At 38.7% G+C, this 19,452-nt stretch overlaps 1 protein-coding gene across 1 annotated transcript in view; it reads right to left on the reverse strand.

The window, feature by feature from the left end:
- Window positions 1–19,452, reverse strand: part of LOC107702394 (protein Jumonji-like) — a 118,348-nt gene that overhangs the window by 35,108 nt on the left and 63,788 nt on the right. Inside the window, exon 3 of the mRNA XM_016504711.1 lies at window positions 17,175–17,298. Within this exon, the coding sequence (XP_016360197.1) occupies window positions 17,175–17,298 (124 nt within the window). The remainder of the gene's footprint in view (window positions 1–17,174; window positions 17,299–19,452) is intronic.

Below are 19,452 nucleotides of genomic sequence, written 5' to 3' on the forward strand. Positions count from 1 at the left end.
CAGGAGCTGATGATAAATACTACTAAGGATAAGTCAAACTGCCAACTTTAAAGGCCTCTCACACCCACTCATCACAGCTTCTCCTTTTGTAGACTTCTAACTCACTGACTCTACATTTCAGTTCAACTCTCCCCGTGAAACAGCATGGAATACTAAAATCTGTGGAAAGTCGTATGTCTCAATTCCTCCTCCACCCTCCGCGTGCTGCCAGAGGAGGCACGCGTGTACGCACTTTCCATTTCAGCAGCATTTCATCATTTTACCCACACGCACTCCCCTCAGTCCAAGCCTGATGTTTGCTGCCAAATATGTTCTCCTCACACAGAATAAAAAAATAAAAAATAAGGGGGATGGGTAAAAGACAAACATCATTCACTCCTTTACAAATTAATCTCATTCAATCAGAGGACCGTGCCTGAGATGGCTTGCCAAGCCCCAGCAGCTTTGACGAAACCGCAACGGCATCGCTAATCAATTCTCACCAGCGCTGTGTTCAGCAGAGATTGTTTCTCTCTGTTTTCTTTTCTAGTCTCTCACGGCTGTGACTGATGGCACAGGCACCGCCGCTATGCCACAAAAAAAAAAGAACAAAAAATTGAGAAACTCTGCAACTTCTGTTCACATCTATTTGATGTCAAGCAAAAACAGACATTCTGGCTTGAAATCTTAAATTTGTGGTTCAAAAAACATTATTGAAGCAATTATTGAAGTAATTTTAAGACACTCCTTTTTGTAATCCCAAAGGTCCAAAGGCCAGGAAATAAAGCTATAGACGAAAACTACCAAATTGCGATGGTGAATGCTGAGGATCTGGCAATTAAAAGTGCTGAAGTCTGGAAGAAGACAGAAAGGAGGAGAAAAATCAAGCTGAAAGCCTCACAGACTTGGATATAAACCAGAAATTACAATGAACTGTAGTTTAATCATGACAACTCTCGGAAGATTTTAGCATGGTGATGGATATGACAATGTTAATGTATTTGGTCTTGGCGGAATAGATCTGCTACGCTGCTGCTGAATTGCTGCTGCTGTTGGTTATTGCTGTAGTTGTAGATTATTGCTGAACTTTCTACTGCCAATGCATATGGTGATACGGTGCCGTGACTATTTAAAACATACTGCTGCTGCACAAACAGCAAATAAAATAACCCATAGCAGATCTATACAGGTTGAGGTGGGGAAGGTGGAGGGCTTCAGAGAAACTCTGAACGTGCGCTGCAGGAATCTCAAGTGAATGCTAGCCAGCCATATAAATGCAAGGCAGTAAACTCATTGGCTGCATATGCAGCATGAACCAATCAGCTTGTGCCAAGTCGTTTAACTCTCTGAATATCATCAGTTACCTTAACAACCCGTCAGCCTGCGCCATGTAGAGTTTCATGACTGAACTATATATTTTATTTACAGGGGAAAAAAATTGAAGTCCACAAAAGATTAAAACACAACATGTGTTATGTTTCAAAAAGACACATAATCACTCTCTAAACCGGCATCATCTGTTCAAATGGGGTCTGCAGCTCCACACCCAAACATTGACATTAATAAATGGAGATTACACAGGCAAAAAGTTCATCATAACATTGGAGATCGCTGGAGGACTAGATGACAGCTGAGTGAGATTTCAGCCAACAAACACAAGCGTAAAAACCCTAGCCTTTAAAACGTTGCTGCTAGATATTCAACAAAGCACTTACAAGCCAGCCAGCTGCCCCATTACTTATTGATTGCTAAAGTGTTTCAGGCAGAGGTGTAACCTCATTTAGATTGGTCCAGGGGAGAATTCATACTTTGCAGGAGAAATAAAGAAAACAATATTTTTTCTCGCAATGGTTTTCATAAGAAACCTAAATATTTGTAGGAGCTGAAAACTGCTGCTTTAGAAGTGTTAACGCGACTAAGCACCAGAGTTGTTCTGATGCAGCTGTGCAAAAAAAAAAAAGGATCCAGTAAAACAACGAAGGATGTCACGGTTCATCAAGTCAGTCTAGACTGCTCTGAATCTGAGACGGCCTGCTTTTATTGGACAATTTATCCTATCTGTTCCTCATTACAGGGTATAATGGCCAACTGTTTGGCATGCAAGTATCCAGTGACAGAGATAGAGATGCATGCTGGGATAGCAGACATGAGCATAATCCCTACACACTATACAGAGAGCATTTGGCAACTTAATGCATGTCTATTACGACATCTATTCAGTCTAAACACACTCACATGATATAAACTCAAACAGACGAGGGAGACACACAATACGTTTAGTCCATACAGGAATGGGAAAAGCCCTGGAAAATTTCCTGGGATATTGTTTGGTTTCATGCAAATGAGAGTTCTTTGAAAAGAGAATGGCTATCATAACATCTGATGACTCTGACACTCTTAAAACTAAATACATTAATAGATTACTTAAATGATTGCTCTGTTCCAAAACCTAGCGAGTTCCCTAAACAGATTTTAAAGGCATTGTAAGCACTAAAAATGCAAATGCTGTTCCGAAAGGTAGGAAGCAACATTTTTCTACTTTCTAAGATACTTAATTTTGGCCAAATTCTAAGACAGAATAGCATGCATCTTTTGGGAGACATTCCCAGAATGCACTGCACAGAGCTCAATGAAGACAAATATATGTATTTCTTCAAATACTGAAAAGTCTTGACAAAAATAGTAGCATCCCATTAAATTGGACTATTCTAGCCTCCTTGCTAAATTCAAACTTTATTGGAATCATACGAGTCAAATGCTATTCATTTGGCACAAGGCATTGTTGCATATGTAGAGTCTTCAATTCAGCACCTTGTGAAGGTTCATGATGTCTAGGATTTTGCCTTAGAAGGCAGTCACCTAAGTAGGCAGCAGATAGCACATAAACTTGTTAGGTTTTAGAGAGTTACAGTGTTTTAAAGCTCTACATATTTTCCCAGGACTATCTGCATGAGTTGTGGCTGTCCCAAATTATAACGTGTCTGTACAAATTCAAAAACTCCAAATAAAACCAGGCTCCAAACAAACTTTGTTTCAACTTCAAGACTCTCCTGTCAACCAGGGAACAATGATATATTGAACCTTCTGTATTTCTGAGAGAGAGACAGTCTGTAAATTGCAACATGAGTGATGAAGGGTGGAGATGGGATCTAACCACATCCTCCAGACAGGACGGTAAAGAGGGGCCATGAGAATGACTGATCTGGGCATTCCGGTTCCACTGGTCTTACCCTTCCTCAGTGGGCGAGAGACACTGCAACACAATAGCCCCATGGAGCTTCCCAGCCTGTGCACTCCTTAATGGGACAGATATGGGTTCTCTTACAATGCTAGTCTTTTAACAAGAGGCTCATGCATAATTTACAGCTGATAAAAACCACAATGGGGTAAGGTCACTCCAGGAACTAGGGCTCTGATCCTATTACCATTTAGCTCATGGTGAAAACCCACGATGAAGAGCTGTGACTGAGGTCAATTTTAAAGGGTAATGGGTGCATTTATGTTAATCTCTCTTATTGTATAAACAGAAATGACTAGAAGGCATCCAGGAATTTCAATATTTCCACCTCCAGTGTCAAAGTGTCATCCTCCAAATCCACCTCTAGCTTCAATGCATCTTTCCCTGCAAATTCTGCCTCTGTTTTCAAAATATCTACCTGCAAATTTGCCTTCAGTTTTAATATATTTGTTTACAAATCAGCCTACAGTTTAGGGTATCTATACAACAAATCAGCTTACAGCTTTCAAGGTATCAACCTCCAAATTGGTCTAAAGTCTCTAGCTCCAAATCAGTCTACATACTTCAAGTTACCACCTCCAACCAATTGGTCTATAGTTTTCAAGGTCTATGCTTCCAAATCAGTCAACAGATTTCAAAGTCTATGCCTCCAAGTTGGTCGACAGTTGTCAAGGTATCTGCCTCCAAATCAGTCTACAGATTTCAAGTTACCACCTCCAACCGATTGCTCTTTAGTTTTCAAGGTCTATGCCTCCAAGTCAGTCTACAGATTTCAAGGTCTATGCCTCCAAGTTGGTCAACAGTTGTCAAGGTATCTGCCTCCAAATCAGTCTACAGATTTCAATTTACTGTCTGAAATGCACTCTACCGTTCTCAAGGTCTATGCCTCCAAATCTACAGGTCTTCAACTTTGCTTCTGGAGACTCACTGTCCTGCAGTTTACCTCCAATCCTAATCAAACACACTTAAACCAGCTAGCCAAGGTGTTCAGGATCACTAGGTTGGAAATAAACTTTGCAGGAAAGTGGGTCTCCAGGAACAGTGTTGGAACACCTAGGGTCAGTGGTTTTGGTCCAAAGTACCTGCATCCAATCTGCCTTAAGTTTTTATTGTATCTGCATTCAAATGATGCCTCCAGTGTCAAATTACAGTATATGCCTCCAGTTTTAATGCATATGCCTCCAGTTTCTCTCCTCCACCTGTGTGTAAGGGTGTGCTTAAGATACAGGTACATGAAGGGGTCAGAGTAAATCAGACCTCCTGTAGATCAGCCCAGCTGGCCAAGACGTGGAGAGAGCCAGACAGAAGTGGAGTGAAAAAGCGAATGGGCAGTCAAGTGAAACAACAAAAAGGGGAAAAAAAGCGAGGGGCGAGCACCTGCTGGGAGGCGCAGAGGGAGGCATTATGGCAGGATGTCCTGATTCATCCTCCTATAATTACTGTGCCTCGCCCTTCACACTTCAACACCAAGCTCTGATGTTACATGTGGAGCTCTTCTGTATCACTGATTAGCTTTCAGGACAGCGGCAAGAGAGAGGAGTTGGGCTTCCATTGGAAAGGAAAAGAAACAGTGACTGGATCCCTGGGGCTCATAGGAGGTTAGGAAAGGTGGGGTGACAAAATGCTTTGGTAACCTTTATGTTACATTTCTTTACATGCAACAGCTGTTGTGAGCTGGAGTGAGCAATCAAAGGACACAATGTGATGATTATAACTGAAATATACGGATGAGGTCTAATATCGTGGTGGCATGTAGGAACACACATGGTAACTGGTTTACATTGCATGCAATTACATGAAACATGTTCATGTTTAATCATTTGCATGTTGAAAAGTTGTTCCATGTGCATCAGCAGTAGAATTTTAAACACAAGCCTCCTTCTGAGTGGCCAGTTGTGTTCTGTGATCTCTGTTGATGTGATGTGAAATATTTGGTAATGTGATCTCTCTCCACAGTTCTGAGCATACAGCATGAAGATTAAGTAAAACAGGTACTGCATGCACTCTGGGATTCTAGTGTGTGGAATTGTTTTTATGGCTGACGCGCCTCTAAAAGAGCACCAAATTGTGCCAAACAGGAGAAGTTGGAGGGCTTCCACAAACAAAAGCACACTGGCGGCACCAGGGGTAAAAGGGACGACCCCTCCGGTGTCAGCACCTCCCCTTCCCCCCTCCAGATCCCGCAGCATCAAAGCATTCCACAGCGGCTGGAGTCACTCCTACAGCAGGCTCTGGCTCTCTCCGGATCAGATGAGTGGAGCAGGGGAGAAGTTCGCAGGGAGGGAGAAAGAGATGAATGATTGCAGTAGCGAGATGGATGGAGCCATGAAGAGAGGGCAGGCACTGATAGACCTCAGGGGCAGAGATGTTTGAGTTTTAGGAGGGAAGAGAGGGGAGGAGGGGTGTATAAACCCTTTGTGTGCAACACTGATTCATTCGGTCTGTTTTCAGTCATATGCATGCATTAACATGGAGGCAACTTTAAGATAACAGGATGAAAAGCACAACCCTCATGGATCCAACAAGGTGATATATAGAAAAAGAATGAACTGGATAACAGTAAGTAAAGGTATATTTTGACATGTTGGTATGATATCTCAGACTCAGAGTCCATAGAGAGGCATTTTAGATTTTTTTTTTTTTTATTTGGTCAAAACCGTAACTTGGGCCTCGTCTTAAGTCTTACTTTACTGACAAATCCTATAATCTTTTGATATTCCAAAAACGACCATACCATGATGTGACGCTATAATGTGACTGCCAAATAGATATTCTTAATGCTTGGCATACGCCACACTGCTTTGTGCTGTTTGTGTAATATGCCATCTATTTGACATGTATTTTTAGAGCTAAACAAGCAGATTGACTGTGATCTCTAACATAGTTTACTTAGAATCTAATAGTTCAAATCTGCTCAGTACACATTCCATCATCGTTAAATCCATCTTCCATCAGGTCCAGCTGCTCTGTGCTATATAGGCTTTAATAAAATTGAACACACACAAACAATTGTCCATCAAAAAAAAAAAAAAAATCATTCGCTCTCTCTCTCTCTCTATATATATATATAAGAAGGGAAGGGTGAAAATATTTGATAATGTATGATGAATGTATGACAATTTTTCAGTCAAACATCTTTCATTCTCTCACTGACTTGCTGTTTCTAGTACACATGCTAACTCTCTCTCTATTTCTTTTTTTTTGCTCTCTGCTAAAGCTAAACAGCTCCAGATGGGCCACATGGTCCTGATAAACTCTCCCAGCAGCCTCTGCCAGTGCGGAGCAGCTGGCTCTGAGAGCGCGGTGAAGAGCCAGCGGCACATGTGCCGAGCAGCCCACGGCAGCCAAGAGAGCACAGAGGGATCCCTGATTCTGGGTCATTCATGAGTCCGCTCTAATAAACAGTGCTGAAATGATAATCGCTACAAAACTGTGACAAAGCAGAACCACAAAGCGTGGCTTGGGTTAGATGGTCAATAAAAATTTGAGTAAATATTTGTGAATGAATTGTTCTTTTAAATTAGCTCTTTGTAATGATTGAGTCAATTTGCAAAGCATTTCTAAATCACTCATCTGTAATAGTTTTATTTGAAAGTAAAACTGTGAGGTGGAAAACACTTCCACAGATTGCATTATAATGCATTGATCAAAACATATATATATATATATATATAACTTAAAGGAGAATATGTTAATAGACAAACAATTTTGACAAAAATTTTATTTGAGTGATAATTCAAATGAATTTTTTTAAACGGTTTAATAAAATTAGTTATCTAAATCAGTTGTGATTTAATTTGAATAAAAGTGTGGTGATTAAATTTTATTTGAGAGAACATTCAGTATTATATGTTTTTGAAAGAAGTCTCTTGTGCTCACCAAGGCTGCATTTATTTGAGCAAATATACAGTAAAAACAGTAATATTGTGAAATATTATTACAATTCAAATATCTGTTTTCTATTTGAATATATTTTACAATATAATTTATTCCTGTGATGCAGAGCTGGATTTTCAGCATCATTACTCCAGTCTTCAGTGTCACATGATCCTTCAGAAATCATTCTAATATGCTGATTTGATGCTCAAGAAACATTTATTATTATCAATTATGAAAACAGTTTTTGCAGCTTAATATTTTTGTGGAAAATTATACATACTAAATTTTTGTTTTAGGATTCTTTGATGAATAGAGAGTTTAAAAAAAAAAAAAACAGCATTTATTTGAAATCTTTTATAATGTTATACAGGTCTTTACAGTTATTTTCGATACTCCAAAAAGTATTAATAAAAAAAAAAAAAAAATCATGCTGACCTCAAACTTTTAAAAGGTAGTGTAAATGTCAATTAAATCTCAAATATGTCCCATGTTAGTCCTCTGAGAGAATACAGCGATCTGAGACACTGACATCCAGTAAAAAGACTAGTGAAAGAAGCTTTCTGACCCGGAGTTGGAGAATAAAAGAACGTGATTTTGATGTCCTTCCCTGAGGAGCACTCTATTTTAGACATGCACAATAAACTTTGGACCTGCAAACACAATCCAGCTAATTTCTTATTGCTTTTCTGCCTACCTGAGTCAAGTTATTTGAGCAATACCATGAAAGATGGTTTGGTATTGGATTTACTTTTTACCTTGCACCCTAACACTCTGCCTTCAACTATCAGCTCATTAGTCAGTTGTGCCCAAAGATGTGGGGTCACAGAGGTCACGGGGAGAAAAATACAAACCTGACCCCTCAGCGGTCAACTAAAATGCCACCGTTCATCACAAAAAATTACATTAACATGCACCTCAGGAGAATAACAATATGGATTTGTGAAACACAATGCTCTTAGCATCTAAACACACTAGATATTCAATTATAAAGGTAGACATCTTTAAGCCATCATGTTTTAGCTTAAGTGCACTGCATCACCGCTAAACATCCAACCAATAAAAGCCTGATATCAGCTCTCTTCTCTCAGCACCACAATAATTTTACATCAGCTTCTAAGAACATTGGCCTGGCAATAAGAAACTTAAAGCAGCTGTAAGCCTTGCTAACTTCTTCCCATTACTGCTCTCCAAAACTCCAGAACATGTGACAAATGCTTTCTGATTGGCTGTCAATAATCCTTTATTTTATTTTTATTTATTTATTTATTTTACTTTATTCTATGGCAGCTTTACAGTCAAATTAAAAATTATATAAAATAAACACTGCATTTCTTAATACATATTGTATTTCAGTTAGCTGCCAAAGCAACATTTGTAATTTTAATCTACTTTAACTTATGTACTAAAATAACTAAAACTGGAAAAAATAAAAATAAAAGTGACAAAACAACAAAACTAAACATTGACTTTAACATTGAAATCAAAATAGAAAATACAATGAATTCAGTATCTCAATTATAGTGAAATAAGACTGTCCTGGTGTTATTATGAACAATTACTGTGTGCACATTTCAATCATAAATAAAATTTCATACATTTTATATTCATACATTTTTCTGTTCTACCTACTTTTTTTGGTTTCAGGAACATCTGTTTCACTCTGAACATGTCACAGCACAAAAATAAAATGGGCTGGAAACAACGTTTCACAATGATTTGTCTGGAAACATGCAGAGGCCAAGTCAAATCTCAGTCAACATCATATTTCAAACTGTAAATAAAAAAGAGCAGCACTTGACCAATAACAGCAATGCATTCTGCCATTTAAACCCAGCTAAGTGTAAAAACAGAAACTCCTGAATTTTCATTTCAGCCATAAACTGTGTTTTCTATTTACAGGCGTATTGTATAAATCTGTAGCTTTAAATGTGATAGTGAGTGTGTTTACATGATTTACAGGCTTCGGGAGGTATTTATAACCGAAGCAGCACTCACATTCACTCTGGGAGGTGTTACTATAAAGTTCCTGCATGACGACGGCTTTCCAGAACTGCTGCTGGACAGATGCCGAAAGGACACCAGTCTGCATACTTAATGCAGTCGCTCATTATTTCATTGAAGGTAACTGAAGGCTGTTTTGTTACGTAATGGAAAACGTGAGCTGCTGAGGCTGTGGAGGGGAAAGAAAGAGACAGACAGAGATACCAGCACTCCTATAAAATCCCTGTCTAAATCCTGTGTACCCACTTAAGATGTCTGTCACTCTTTATACAGGGCTGCAACTTAACCCAGCCGGTGTGGTTTAACAATAGAGCAGACGTGCTGCGCTCAGACAGGTGGTCTAGACTGGCACCGAGCCAGACGCTGAGGGCCCAAGCCACCCTCCCCCCTCTGTTTTAACATATTCGTCTGCCGCTCATGCGTGATGTCACAACGATGCACCCCAACACTGTCAGACACTGCTGGGCATCATCACTGAGCACTGCTAGAACGCCTTACGACAAAAAGATGAAGGGAGCTGGAGAGCACAAAGAGTTTTTCATACACAAAATCAGACTCAGAGATTTCTGCTGGATCATCTCTAGTGTTTTGACTACTGGTATAAAGTCTGATCCAGCTTTTTCTGGGCTTGAACTGCCGCCTTAAACACAAAGAGACCATCTGTCTTTATTTACTCACCCTCATGACCATGCAAACCTGTTTGACTTTCATTCTTCTAAGGAACACAAAAGAAGACATTTAGATAATTGTCTCGGTGGGCTTTTTGTCCATACAATGGAAGTCAATGGTCACCAAAATTGTTTGCTTACCAGCATACAGGGGGAGTAAATAATGACACTTTTCATTTTTGAATGAACTATCCCTTTAAGAATAGGTAAATCCTAATTAATTATACCACAATAAATGCAGCAAATTGGTAGATATGGTAGCATTTTATTCAGATCAAAATGATAGTCTATATCAGTGGTTTTCAACCTGTGGGCCGACGGTATTGCAGGGGGGCCGCCAATTACTATTAAAAGAAATAATAATATTGTTAATATATGTAAAAATGTCTAAGTCATAACATAATATCTTAATTTCATATATATATAATTAAATAAAAAATAAATATTAAACTGTTACTTTGCTTCCACTATTCGAGCTCGCTGATTGGTTTAAGAATAAACCGCCAATTCGAAAATATTTTTGCTGCGTATGCTACAGAACAACAGAATCAAACATGGATAAATAGCTGTCAACAGGGTCGCTGAAAAGAACAAATGCAGATGTTTCTCCATCTACAAGTAAGCCTGACACTGAAAAGACTCAAAATAAATCTAAAAGAAAATACAGTAGTGACTATCTAGCGCTAGGCTTCACGTGTGTGGGAGCGGAGAACAAGCAGCTACCGCTCTGCGTTGTTTGCTCAGAAGTCTTATCAAATGAAGCTTTGAAACCGAGCAAACTACGACGGCACTTGGAGACTAAACACAGTGAATATGTGTCCAAGCCTATTGAGTTTTTTGAGAACAAACTGAAAGAACAAACAAAAAAGGTTGGGAACCACTGGTCTATATGATCCACAGTACAGGTAATACCAAAATAAAAATTGTGAATATTTTTTTTTTCTTTTAATTGTGTGGTCAGTTTGCATCAGTCCAGACACAGCACACCAACTATTTCACGGCTATAACTCTAAAAAAACAAAATATAACATATAGTCTGTTTATTGAAATGCTGTATCTCAAACAAAATCTAGACTAGTTCTTCTTGGCTAATCACAGCAACCTGGCACCTTGTTATCACAACTTTGTTTTACAGTAGACTGACAAAAACCTGAGCAACATGAATCTTGGAAACTGCATAAAGCCAGCCAATCAGATTGGACCTTTCGGTTTCAAAAAGCCCTTGCTGTGTTTGTTGTCAATACACATGATATGGTCCATGAAGACTGAGACTGTATCTCTAACTTGCAGCCAGACCACTGAGAGGAATCACAAATGGATTTTGTGGAATTCTGGATTAACCTGATGAATAACTTTTGTACGAAACCGAGGAAACACGCACGCACGTGCACACACATGCATATGGACGCACACAGACACGCACTTGGAGGAGATGTTGCAGGAACACACACTCTCACACAACCTACACTACCATTCAAATGCTTGAGGTCTCAAAGATTTATTTATTTATTTTGTAAAGAAACTAATACTTTTTTATTCATCAAGGATGCATAAAATTGAAAAGTGATAGTAAAGTCATTGATAAAGTTACAAAATAACTCTATTTCAAATTAAATGCTGTTCTTTTAAACTTCAAAATTCTATTCAAAGAATCTTGAAGAAAATGTATATTGGTTTCCACAATAATCAAATAATAATCAGCACAACTGTTTTCAACAATGATAATAATAAACATTTCTTACTAACTTCTTAATAAGAATAATAAACATTTCTTAATAATAAGAAACACGAGACTCTGAAGACTGGAAAAGAGCAGCACAGACATTCTGCTAAATTTCTTTAAATATCTTTTTGTGTTACAGAGAAGAAAAAAAAAGTCATTTGTGTTTGGAACAACATGAGGGTGAGCAAATTACTAGATTTAAATTTTTGGATGAACTATCCCTTTAAGAGCAGTGTTCATAACTCAGAGGTATTGCCAAACTAAACCCAAAACACAGCTAATGGAGCATGGCTGCCATTCAACACAGCTTTCAACATGGGAAAAGACAGCAATCAGAGCGACCGCAAAAGCATATATAGAAAAGCATACATGCCGAGGTGAATTCATCTCACTTAAACCATCAATAACATTAAAATGACATGCCCTAACACACTTGGGCACAGCAGCTGAGGTTATGGCCCACTGCTCCTACTTATCCAGCCTCAGCCAATCGGCAGCCATGATTGTCTGCTGTGCAAATACCTCAGCCTGAGTCCTCAAACACAGGACATTCCTGCCCTGTGAATCAGCTGGAGTTTGGAGCCAAACGGCCTACCTGAGAGTCGTCTTCTCACGCTATACCTCTCAATTCATCTCTGCGTATGGCTCTGAAAACATGAGTCACACTCCAATCATGCTTAATCACCTCACTCGTCGCAGATATTGATCTGCCGTGCCATTAGAATGGATTGTGTAGTATATTATGTAGCGCAACCAGCAGATTTAGAGGAAAATCAATACGGCTATTATAAAGCCGTATGTACTGAACGCATGATCGGCCATATCTGCATGTACAGAGGCATTTTAAAGTGGATGGGAGGAAAAAAAAAAAAACTAAAGTAGCATGCAATGTGTATACTCTGCACAGTATCCTCACAACAAATCACCAAAATACAGTATACAACCCAAAAACACTGCTCAGTATACTGTATCCCATAAAACATTGCTCTCGACTTGACGTATCATTGTGATACTAAAATATTTTATTATACCTTATTTAATTTACACTACCATTCAAAAGTTTGTGGTCCCTTAGCTCACTAAAGGCTGCATTTATTTGATAAAAAAATCTATAGTAAAAACAGTAATATTGTGAAATATTTTATTAAAATTAAGTTTATTCCTGTGATGCAAAGCTGAATTTTCAGCATCATTACTTTTAGTCTTCAGTGTCACATGATCCTTCAGAAATCATTCTAATATGCTGATTTGCTGCTCAAGACATTATATTTCATACATATTTCTCAATATAAGCACTAATATAAGCATAAAGAGGAAAAAATTCAGAATTGCGAGCTATAAAGTCAGAATTCTGCCTTTTTTCTAAGTTAGCATCTCACAATTCTGAGTTTAAATCTCACAATCTTTCTCAGAATTCTGAGTTTACATCTGTTTTTTTTTTTCTTCAATTCTGACTTTTTTATTGCAATTGGAAGTTTATATCTCACAATTCTGAGTTTATATCTGGCAGATATAAACTCAGAATTGCGAGAAAAAGGTCAGAATTATGAGACAAAAAGTCACAATTATTTATTTACATTTATTTATTTATTATTCTGTGGTGAAAACGGGCTTCCATCATATACGCATATAACTTGACATAAAAACTTTGAGTGTTGTGTCTTAACACTTGACCTGGGTGCAATGTGCTGCCACGGCATGGCTGTAGTTTAATGTCTATGGAGTTGCACTGGTGAACACTGACACAAATAGTGTGAAAGGGCCTTAAGAAACACACTAGAATTTATTCTCAACACACCAAGAGTAAAGAAATGGTGTAAAGGCGGCACTGGCCCAACACAAAAGAGTAGTTTGGCAGCGACTGTGCAGCCACTAGACAAACAATTGGAACAATCCTCTCTTTAAGAAGGGTTCTCAAACAAGTAAACACAAATACACGCTAAAAAGACAAGCCTCTTCAGCGCCTGCCACGTTTGGTGCCCCCCTTGTCTCTTCTAACTGGGGTTTTGTGTGTATCCAGCACATCTAGGCAACTGCGATTTTAATCGAGGAATGGGAAGTTGCCATTTTGACACTTGGCAGAACTTGGAAGCCTTTCTCAATCCTGGGAATGCAAACAGCAGTCGTCTCCCAAACGGCTTTCCACATCCCTCCTCATGCAACCTGGCCAGCCCCTGCACCTGTGCCTCTGTCTGTCTCTCCTCCCGTGCCTTCTCTCTCTCCCTCGCTTTCTTTTTGGGTTTACTGTAGGCCAGGTGTGAGAGACGTTGGCACTGCCTCAATCAGACTCCTTGTTGTCATCTTATGTGGGCAGCAGATGCCTAATAAGTTGCCCAGCATGCACACACACGCAAGCACACAAACTTCCAACACATGCAAAAGTCCAATAGAGCACCAAATGTTGGGAAAGGAGTGATTCATTAAAGGAAAAGTTCACACAAAAAGTATATTCTGTCATCATTTACTCACCCTCGTGTTGTTGAAAAAAAAAAACCCTGTATGACAAACCTTTCTCTGTGGACCTCGAAAGAAGGGACTAAAGCATTCATGTTTAAATAAAAAAAATAAATAATATGTATGTATGTATGTATGTATGTATGTGTGTGTGTATGTATGTATATATATATATATATATATATATATATATATGTGTGTGTGTGTATATGTATGTATGTGTATGTGTATATATATATATATATATATATAAAACTTGGGTACTACATCATTATAATAAAGCTATATTATTCCAAGTACACTGAAGTCATACAATAACTTTGTATAAGAAACAATTATTCCATTAAAATCTGCCCTAGCTCTTCTCAGTTCATGGGAGAAGTAATGATATCCCATTTGTGAACAAACCACTATTTTGAGTTAGAATGATTCATTCATTAATTAATCAAAATGATGAGTTTCTTGAATTCAACTCACTGATTCAATGATCTGATAAGCAGTTCCTCAAGTAACATCTCACAGGAAGAGAGGAATACAACTTTAACTTCTGTGTGGTCCTCACAGAAATCTGTCACATGAATTCAAAATTATATGGACCAACTTTTATGATTTTTTTTGTGTCATTTTGAAGCTTGAAAGTTGACATTAATTTTAAGTACATGAAAAAATCCCGACATTTTTCAAAATATTCTCCTAATGTTCTTTTGAAGAAAGAAGTCATGCAGGTTTAGATCAACATGAGGGAGAATACATGCCAACTTTTATTTTTGAGTCAACTATCCCTTTAAGAGCCTGCTCTTGTGTGCAGGCAGAGCAAAGCCCTTAATATTCCACAATGCTTTACTGTTTATACTGCATCTGCTGCTCTCTACTTCTTTGTGCTTACTTAAATCCCTGCACTGCCCATCTCGCCTCTTTCACCTCCCACTCGTTCCACGTAAAGCTGTTCTAATGATGATGTCTCCAGGACAGCGCTCTGATTAATGATTATAACAGGGTATTAAGTGACAGGTAAACCAGCGGCAGGTGCTTTTTGCCTGCACACACACGCTGTCTCTCTCAATCTCCCATAGGTGCTTGCGGCTTGATAGACAGAACCCCAGACAGAAGGTCTCTGTGAATGTTTGTTTCAGGACGGGGTTGAAACGGACGTCTGCTGGGGTCTGGCCACTGCGGTGTGGAAGCGCCGCGTTGTGTGGCGTTCAGTGGGCGCTGGGCAGCGTCGTCTTTGAAGCGGCGTCTGCGCTCAGAGATGTTTTGTTCCCTCGAAGCCGGTGGTGGGACTAAATCAGACTCTCCAGAGGAAGAAAAGCCTCTTCAGTGGGCCTACGCAACTGTTTGTAAGGGGGTTTATGGCACGCCATGAAAGTTGTGCCATTAAACAGTGGGCTTGATGAATAGGTCTTCCATAATGCTAATGCCACCCATCTATGTGAATGTGTGATTAAGCATTGACCGTGGCCATACACTCAGATCAAAGTCAAATCCTGTTTGAAAGGAGATGGGCGACTTAAAAATGAGTAACACGGCAAAGAGCTCAAACAGCGAGTTATAATGCCAAGTGCAACATAAAAGAAGGGAGTTAGAATGAGGTTAACGCTGAGACAGCTGCCGTGTGGGTAAAATACATCATTTTTAATATTTTTTTATCAATACTTTTCAGCAATGAATGAAATATAGTTACTGTCGAAATTTCGACATCAGCCATCTTGGATGATTTTATTTCACTGCACTTTCTCCAATGCATTCTGGGACTGGATTGACTGTGAAGTATAGATCTGATATTGTGCTACAATCTGGCAAAAATGAATGCATAATGTTCTCAAATGACTTTGATCCATTTACAAATTGGACACGACTACTTCTCTCATGAGCACGACAAAGAGAACTAGCGTTGGGTCTGAGTCAATTTGAGTTCACGTTTTTAACCAATTGAGTTTAAGTGGGAGACGTTTATTATCAAGGTCTTAATTTTATGTTGTTACTTATTTTCGACTGTATTTGGTTTTACTTATTTTTTAAGGGATTCGACTGTACTCGATAAAAAAAAAAGTCCAAGATGTCAGAGTCAGTGTCAAGTTCAAATCCACCCAAGTGCATCTGAGTCTAAGTTTATTCATAATTGTAGTCCGAGTCTGATTCTGAGTCCAACCACCCCAATTCTAATGAGAGGATATATTGGATATCAAGACTTTCAAAGAAAAATGACTTAAAGTTTGCCCTGTTCAGAAGACTTGGAATAGTGTAAGAGTACTACTTTTATGATGCTTTTGTGTCGTTTTGAAACTTGAAAGCTTCAATCCTCATTCATTGTAAATTCAGGGAACGGAACAACCGGTATATTATTCTCAATTTCTCCTCAGAAGAGTACCACAGAAGAAGTAAAGCCATATGGATTTAAAATGATGATCTAATGATGACAGAAACTTCATTTTGACCAAACTATTCCTTTGAGTCCTACAATTCCAATAAATATCACACACATTACAAGACAGGATGCTTTGCAAGAGTCCAAACCCAACCAGGACATTTAATGAAAAATATGAATCAACAGAGACCACCGAAAGCGTATTACAAGCTCAGTGTGGCCGAGGAAATTAGCAGTTTATTATTTTTCTATTGAAAAAGACCAGTCGCTGGTTTTTCTCACCATTTTCCAGGCAGCGTCTGCCTCAAAGGCACAGCTCAAAAAAAGCAACAAAAAAAACCTTGTCTATTACGCTTCAGCTTGATTCCTCTATCTCTCTTCAGAGCTTTTCCAAATCACAGATTACAACATCCTAAGAAATTACATGCTGAATAGTTAATTACCGACTGTACTTGGACATATTAACTCTGCTGCTTTTAATTAATAATTAAACATGTTTAAGCATGTCTTAAAGTGACTAATTAAAAACAAACATGACAGCAATTAATTTCAAAGAATTACCACTTCTTATAAGGTCCTCAGACTTCTTTTAATGAAGCTGTTTTTTTTTTTCCTTTTCTGACTGTCATTTTCTGCTAAATAAAGCCAGAAATAGAAACAAATGGGGAAATTAAAAACAGGAAGGCTGACATCTTCAGTAAGTGAAATATCTCAGTCTGAGAATACAGCACTAACAATGCCATCCGTTTTCATACTCTCTTCTTTAGCTGTCGTTGAAAGTGCAGTCTCAGCTCGAGTTACCCGCCAGGGATCCAACCAACTCTTTAACATTGACCTCTGAGAGAGCGAGAGTGGGTCACTCACCTCTTTTTGGCTGGGCAGTCCTCTGAGTACTCGCTGCTTCCATCTGTACTCTGAGAGCAAGACCCGTGCTCTTTATGTCCTCCTTTAGACCCACATCCATTCAGCTGCCCGTTTGACAAGGAAGCTGTACAGAAAGATAGAAACAGCAAAAACCTGAGAAACAGTAACGACCTCCAGATGCAGCAGGTCAAGTAATCAAATTTAAGATGAAATGTCATCACCACAGTGTGGTTTTGCTTTAATAATGCAAAGCAAAACTGAAATGGAGTATACGCAAATGGAAAAAGAAAGATGGTTTACTTCAAAATCCAACCATAGAGAAAGATGGAGGCTGAAAAGTGACGACTTAAACGACATTCAGCTTGAATAGGTCGTTGGTAGACTTTGTTTTGATGCAAATTTTTACATTAAAAAACTTTAAACTGAAACACTCTGGTCTGCAGTAACTGGGATCTTCAACAGTAGCACGGATTAAAATTAGCTGCAGTTTTTATATAATAAATAATATATGAATGTTATTGTTATTATTCTATATTAATATAAAATTACTTTTATCCTGTTGTTGTTGTTTTTGTTGCTTTTTCCCCTTTATTGATGGACACTGTAATAAAGAGACATGAAATCAAAGAAAGAAAGAAAGAGTTGAGTCGGAGCATTCGCAATTACCGCAATGCCATTGCTCCCACTTTCCTTTCAGTAGAGAGCTATGTTTTGAAATTACACCATAATATCAGAGCTCCCTTTTCAATATATTACTATTCTATTTACATAATATATTAACTGACATTTATAGGGTCCTCCTTCCTTCTCAGTCACTACACTACTGAGTTTCACCTGGCAAAAAAACACTGATTAATAACATATAAACTTCTGATTCCTGTCTGGAATTGATATTTATGGTCTCAGACATTTAAAAGACATGATTATTACAAATAAGGGTCACACTTTATTTTAACAGGTCCAATTCGCGCTATTAACAAACTATGACTTTTGCCTCAAACTCCTAATTGGCTGCTTATTAATAGTTGTTAAGTTTAGGTATTGGGTAAGATTAGGGATGCGGAATATGATCATGCAGAATATGTGCTTTATAAGTACTAATAAACAGGCCAATATGTTAATAATAGGCATGCTAATAAGCAACTAGTTAATAATAGTGAGAATTGGTCCCTATACTAAAGTGTTACCCAAATAAGTTAGCAAAGAAAAGTGAAAAGAATTAATTAAATATTTTGCATTAAAAGAAAGATAAATATTTATTCTGGTTTCTGGACAGTCCGGTGAGTTAGACCCGGTGTCAACAGCATTTAACACAAGGAAACCTGAAACGCAACGTCTAAAGAGCTCTGTATGTTAACACCAGAGCATCCAGGGTTAAATCTCCATTTATACGGCGCAACTGATTTAATTACTGTGTTTAGTAACATTCGTTGAGCGAATATCCAGAATATCCAAAAACAGCTGCAGAACAAAGAGACTACAATAAAGCTGCTTTCCAACACATACATGAAAATCTATAAAAATGCTTCTCGCATATATGGACCAATATGGCTGGACTTCAAAGCATCCAAGCGAAGTCCTAAGAGGTCTATTCTCATGGGACAAAACATTGTCTTTGAGAAAACTGGGACCGTTTAACTCAAAAAAAGAAAAGCAGCAAAACAACATGTCCTATAGTCAAAACTGGTCATTTAAAACGACTCCTCAAGTGCAAGAGCAAACAAGCTCGCGAGCCGCTGCCTTCATCACAACATGGGAAGCCAAAACCCGAGAGAGCCAGCCAAGCCAAGCCGACGTGGGTGGAGAGGGATCAGATGTAAACAGCTTAACGTAGGCTGCTCGCTTCCTGCGCCGTGTTTTACATATGTTGGTCTCACTTGAGTGGCTGTGTGAAAGACAGTCGGAGTCTAGCGGAGCCAAATGTCCTGTTTCTCTCTCTCTCTCTCTCTCTCTACAGACCGGGAGAGCGTGTGACGGTTTATCAACCGTCTGTCCTTCAGGGCCTCTAATCATATTTATGTGTTTAACTAAGCCCGTCACCTCGCTGCTTTCACCTCCTGGTTTCCACAAAGAGCGAGATGTCACTTGAGCAGTGTGGTGTCATGATGTGTGGCCCATTAGTTACTTTCAAATACAGACCAATGGAGAAATATGGTATAGGTGTGTCCCATCACAGATCAGATGCTCAGAGAAAACACATCTACACTGAATAGGGCCTTTCGCACCGCAGGAACCTTTTCATAGTACCAGAACTAATTGTGGAACTACCCACTTTTTG

Source organism: Sinocyclocheilus anshuiensis, unplaced genomic scaffold, assembly GCF_001515605.1.
Source record: "Sinocyclocheilus anshuiensis isolate Anshui unplaced genomic scaffold, SAMN03320099.WGS_v1.1 scaffold1142, whole genome shotgun sequence".
NCBI lineage: Eukaryota > Metazoa > Chordata > Actinopteri > Cypriniformes > Cyprinidae > Sinocyclocheilus > Sinocyclocheilus anshuiensis.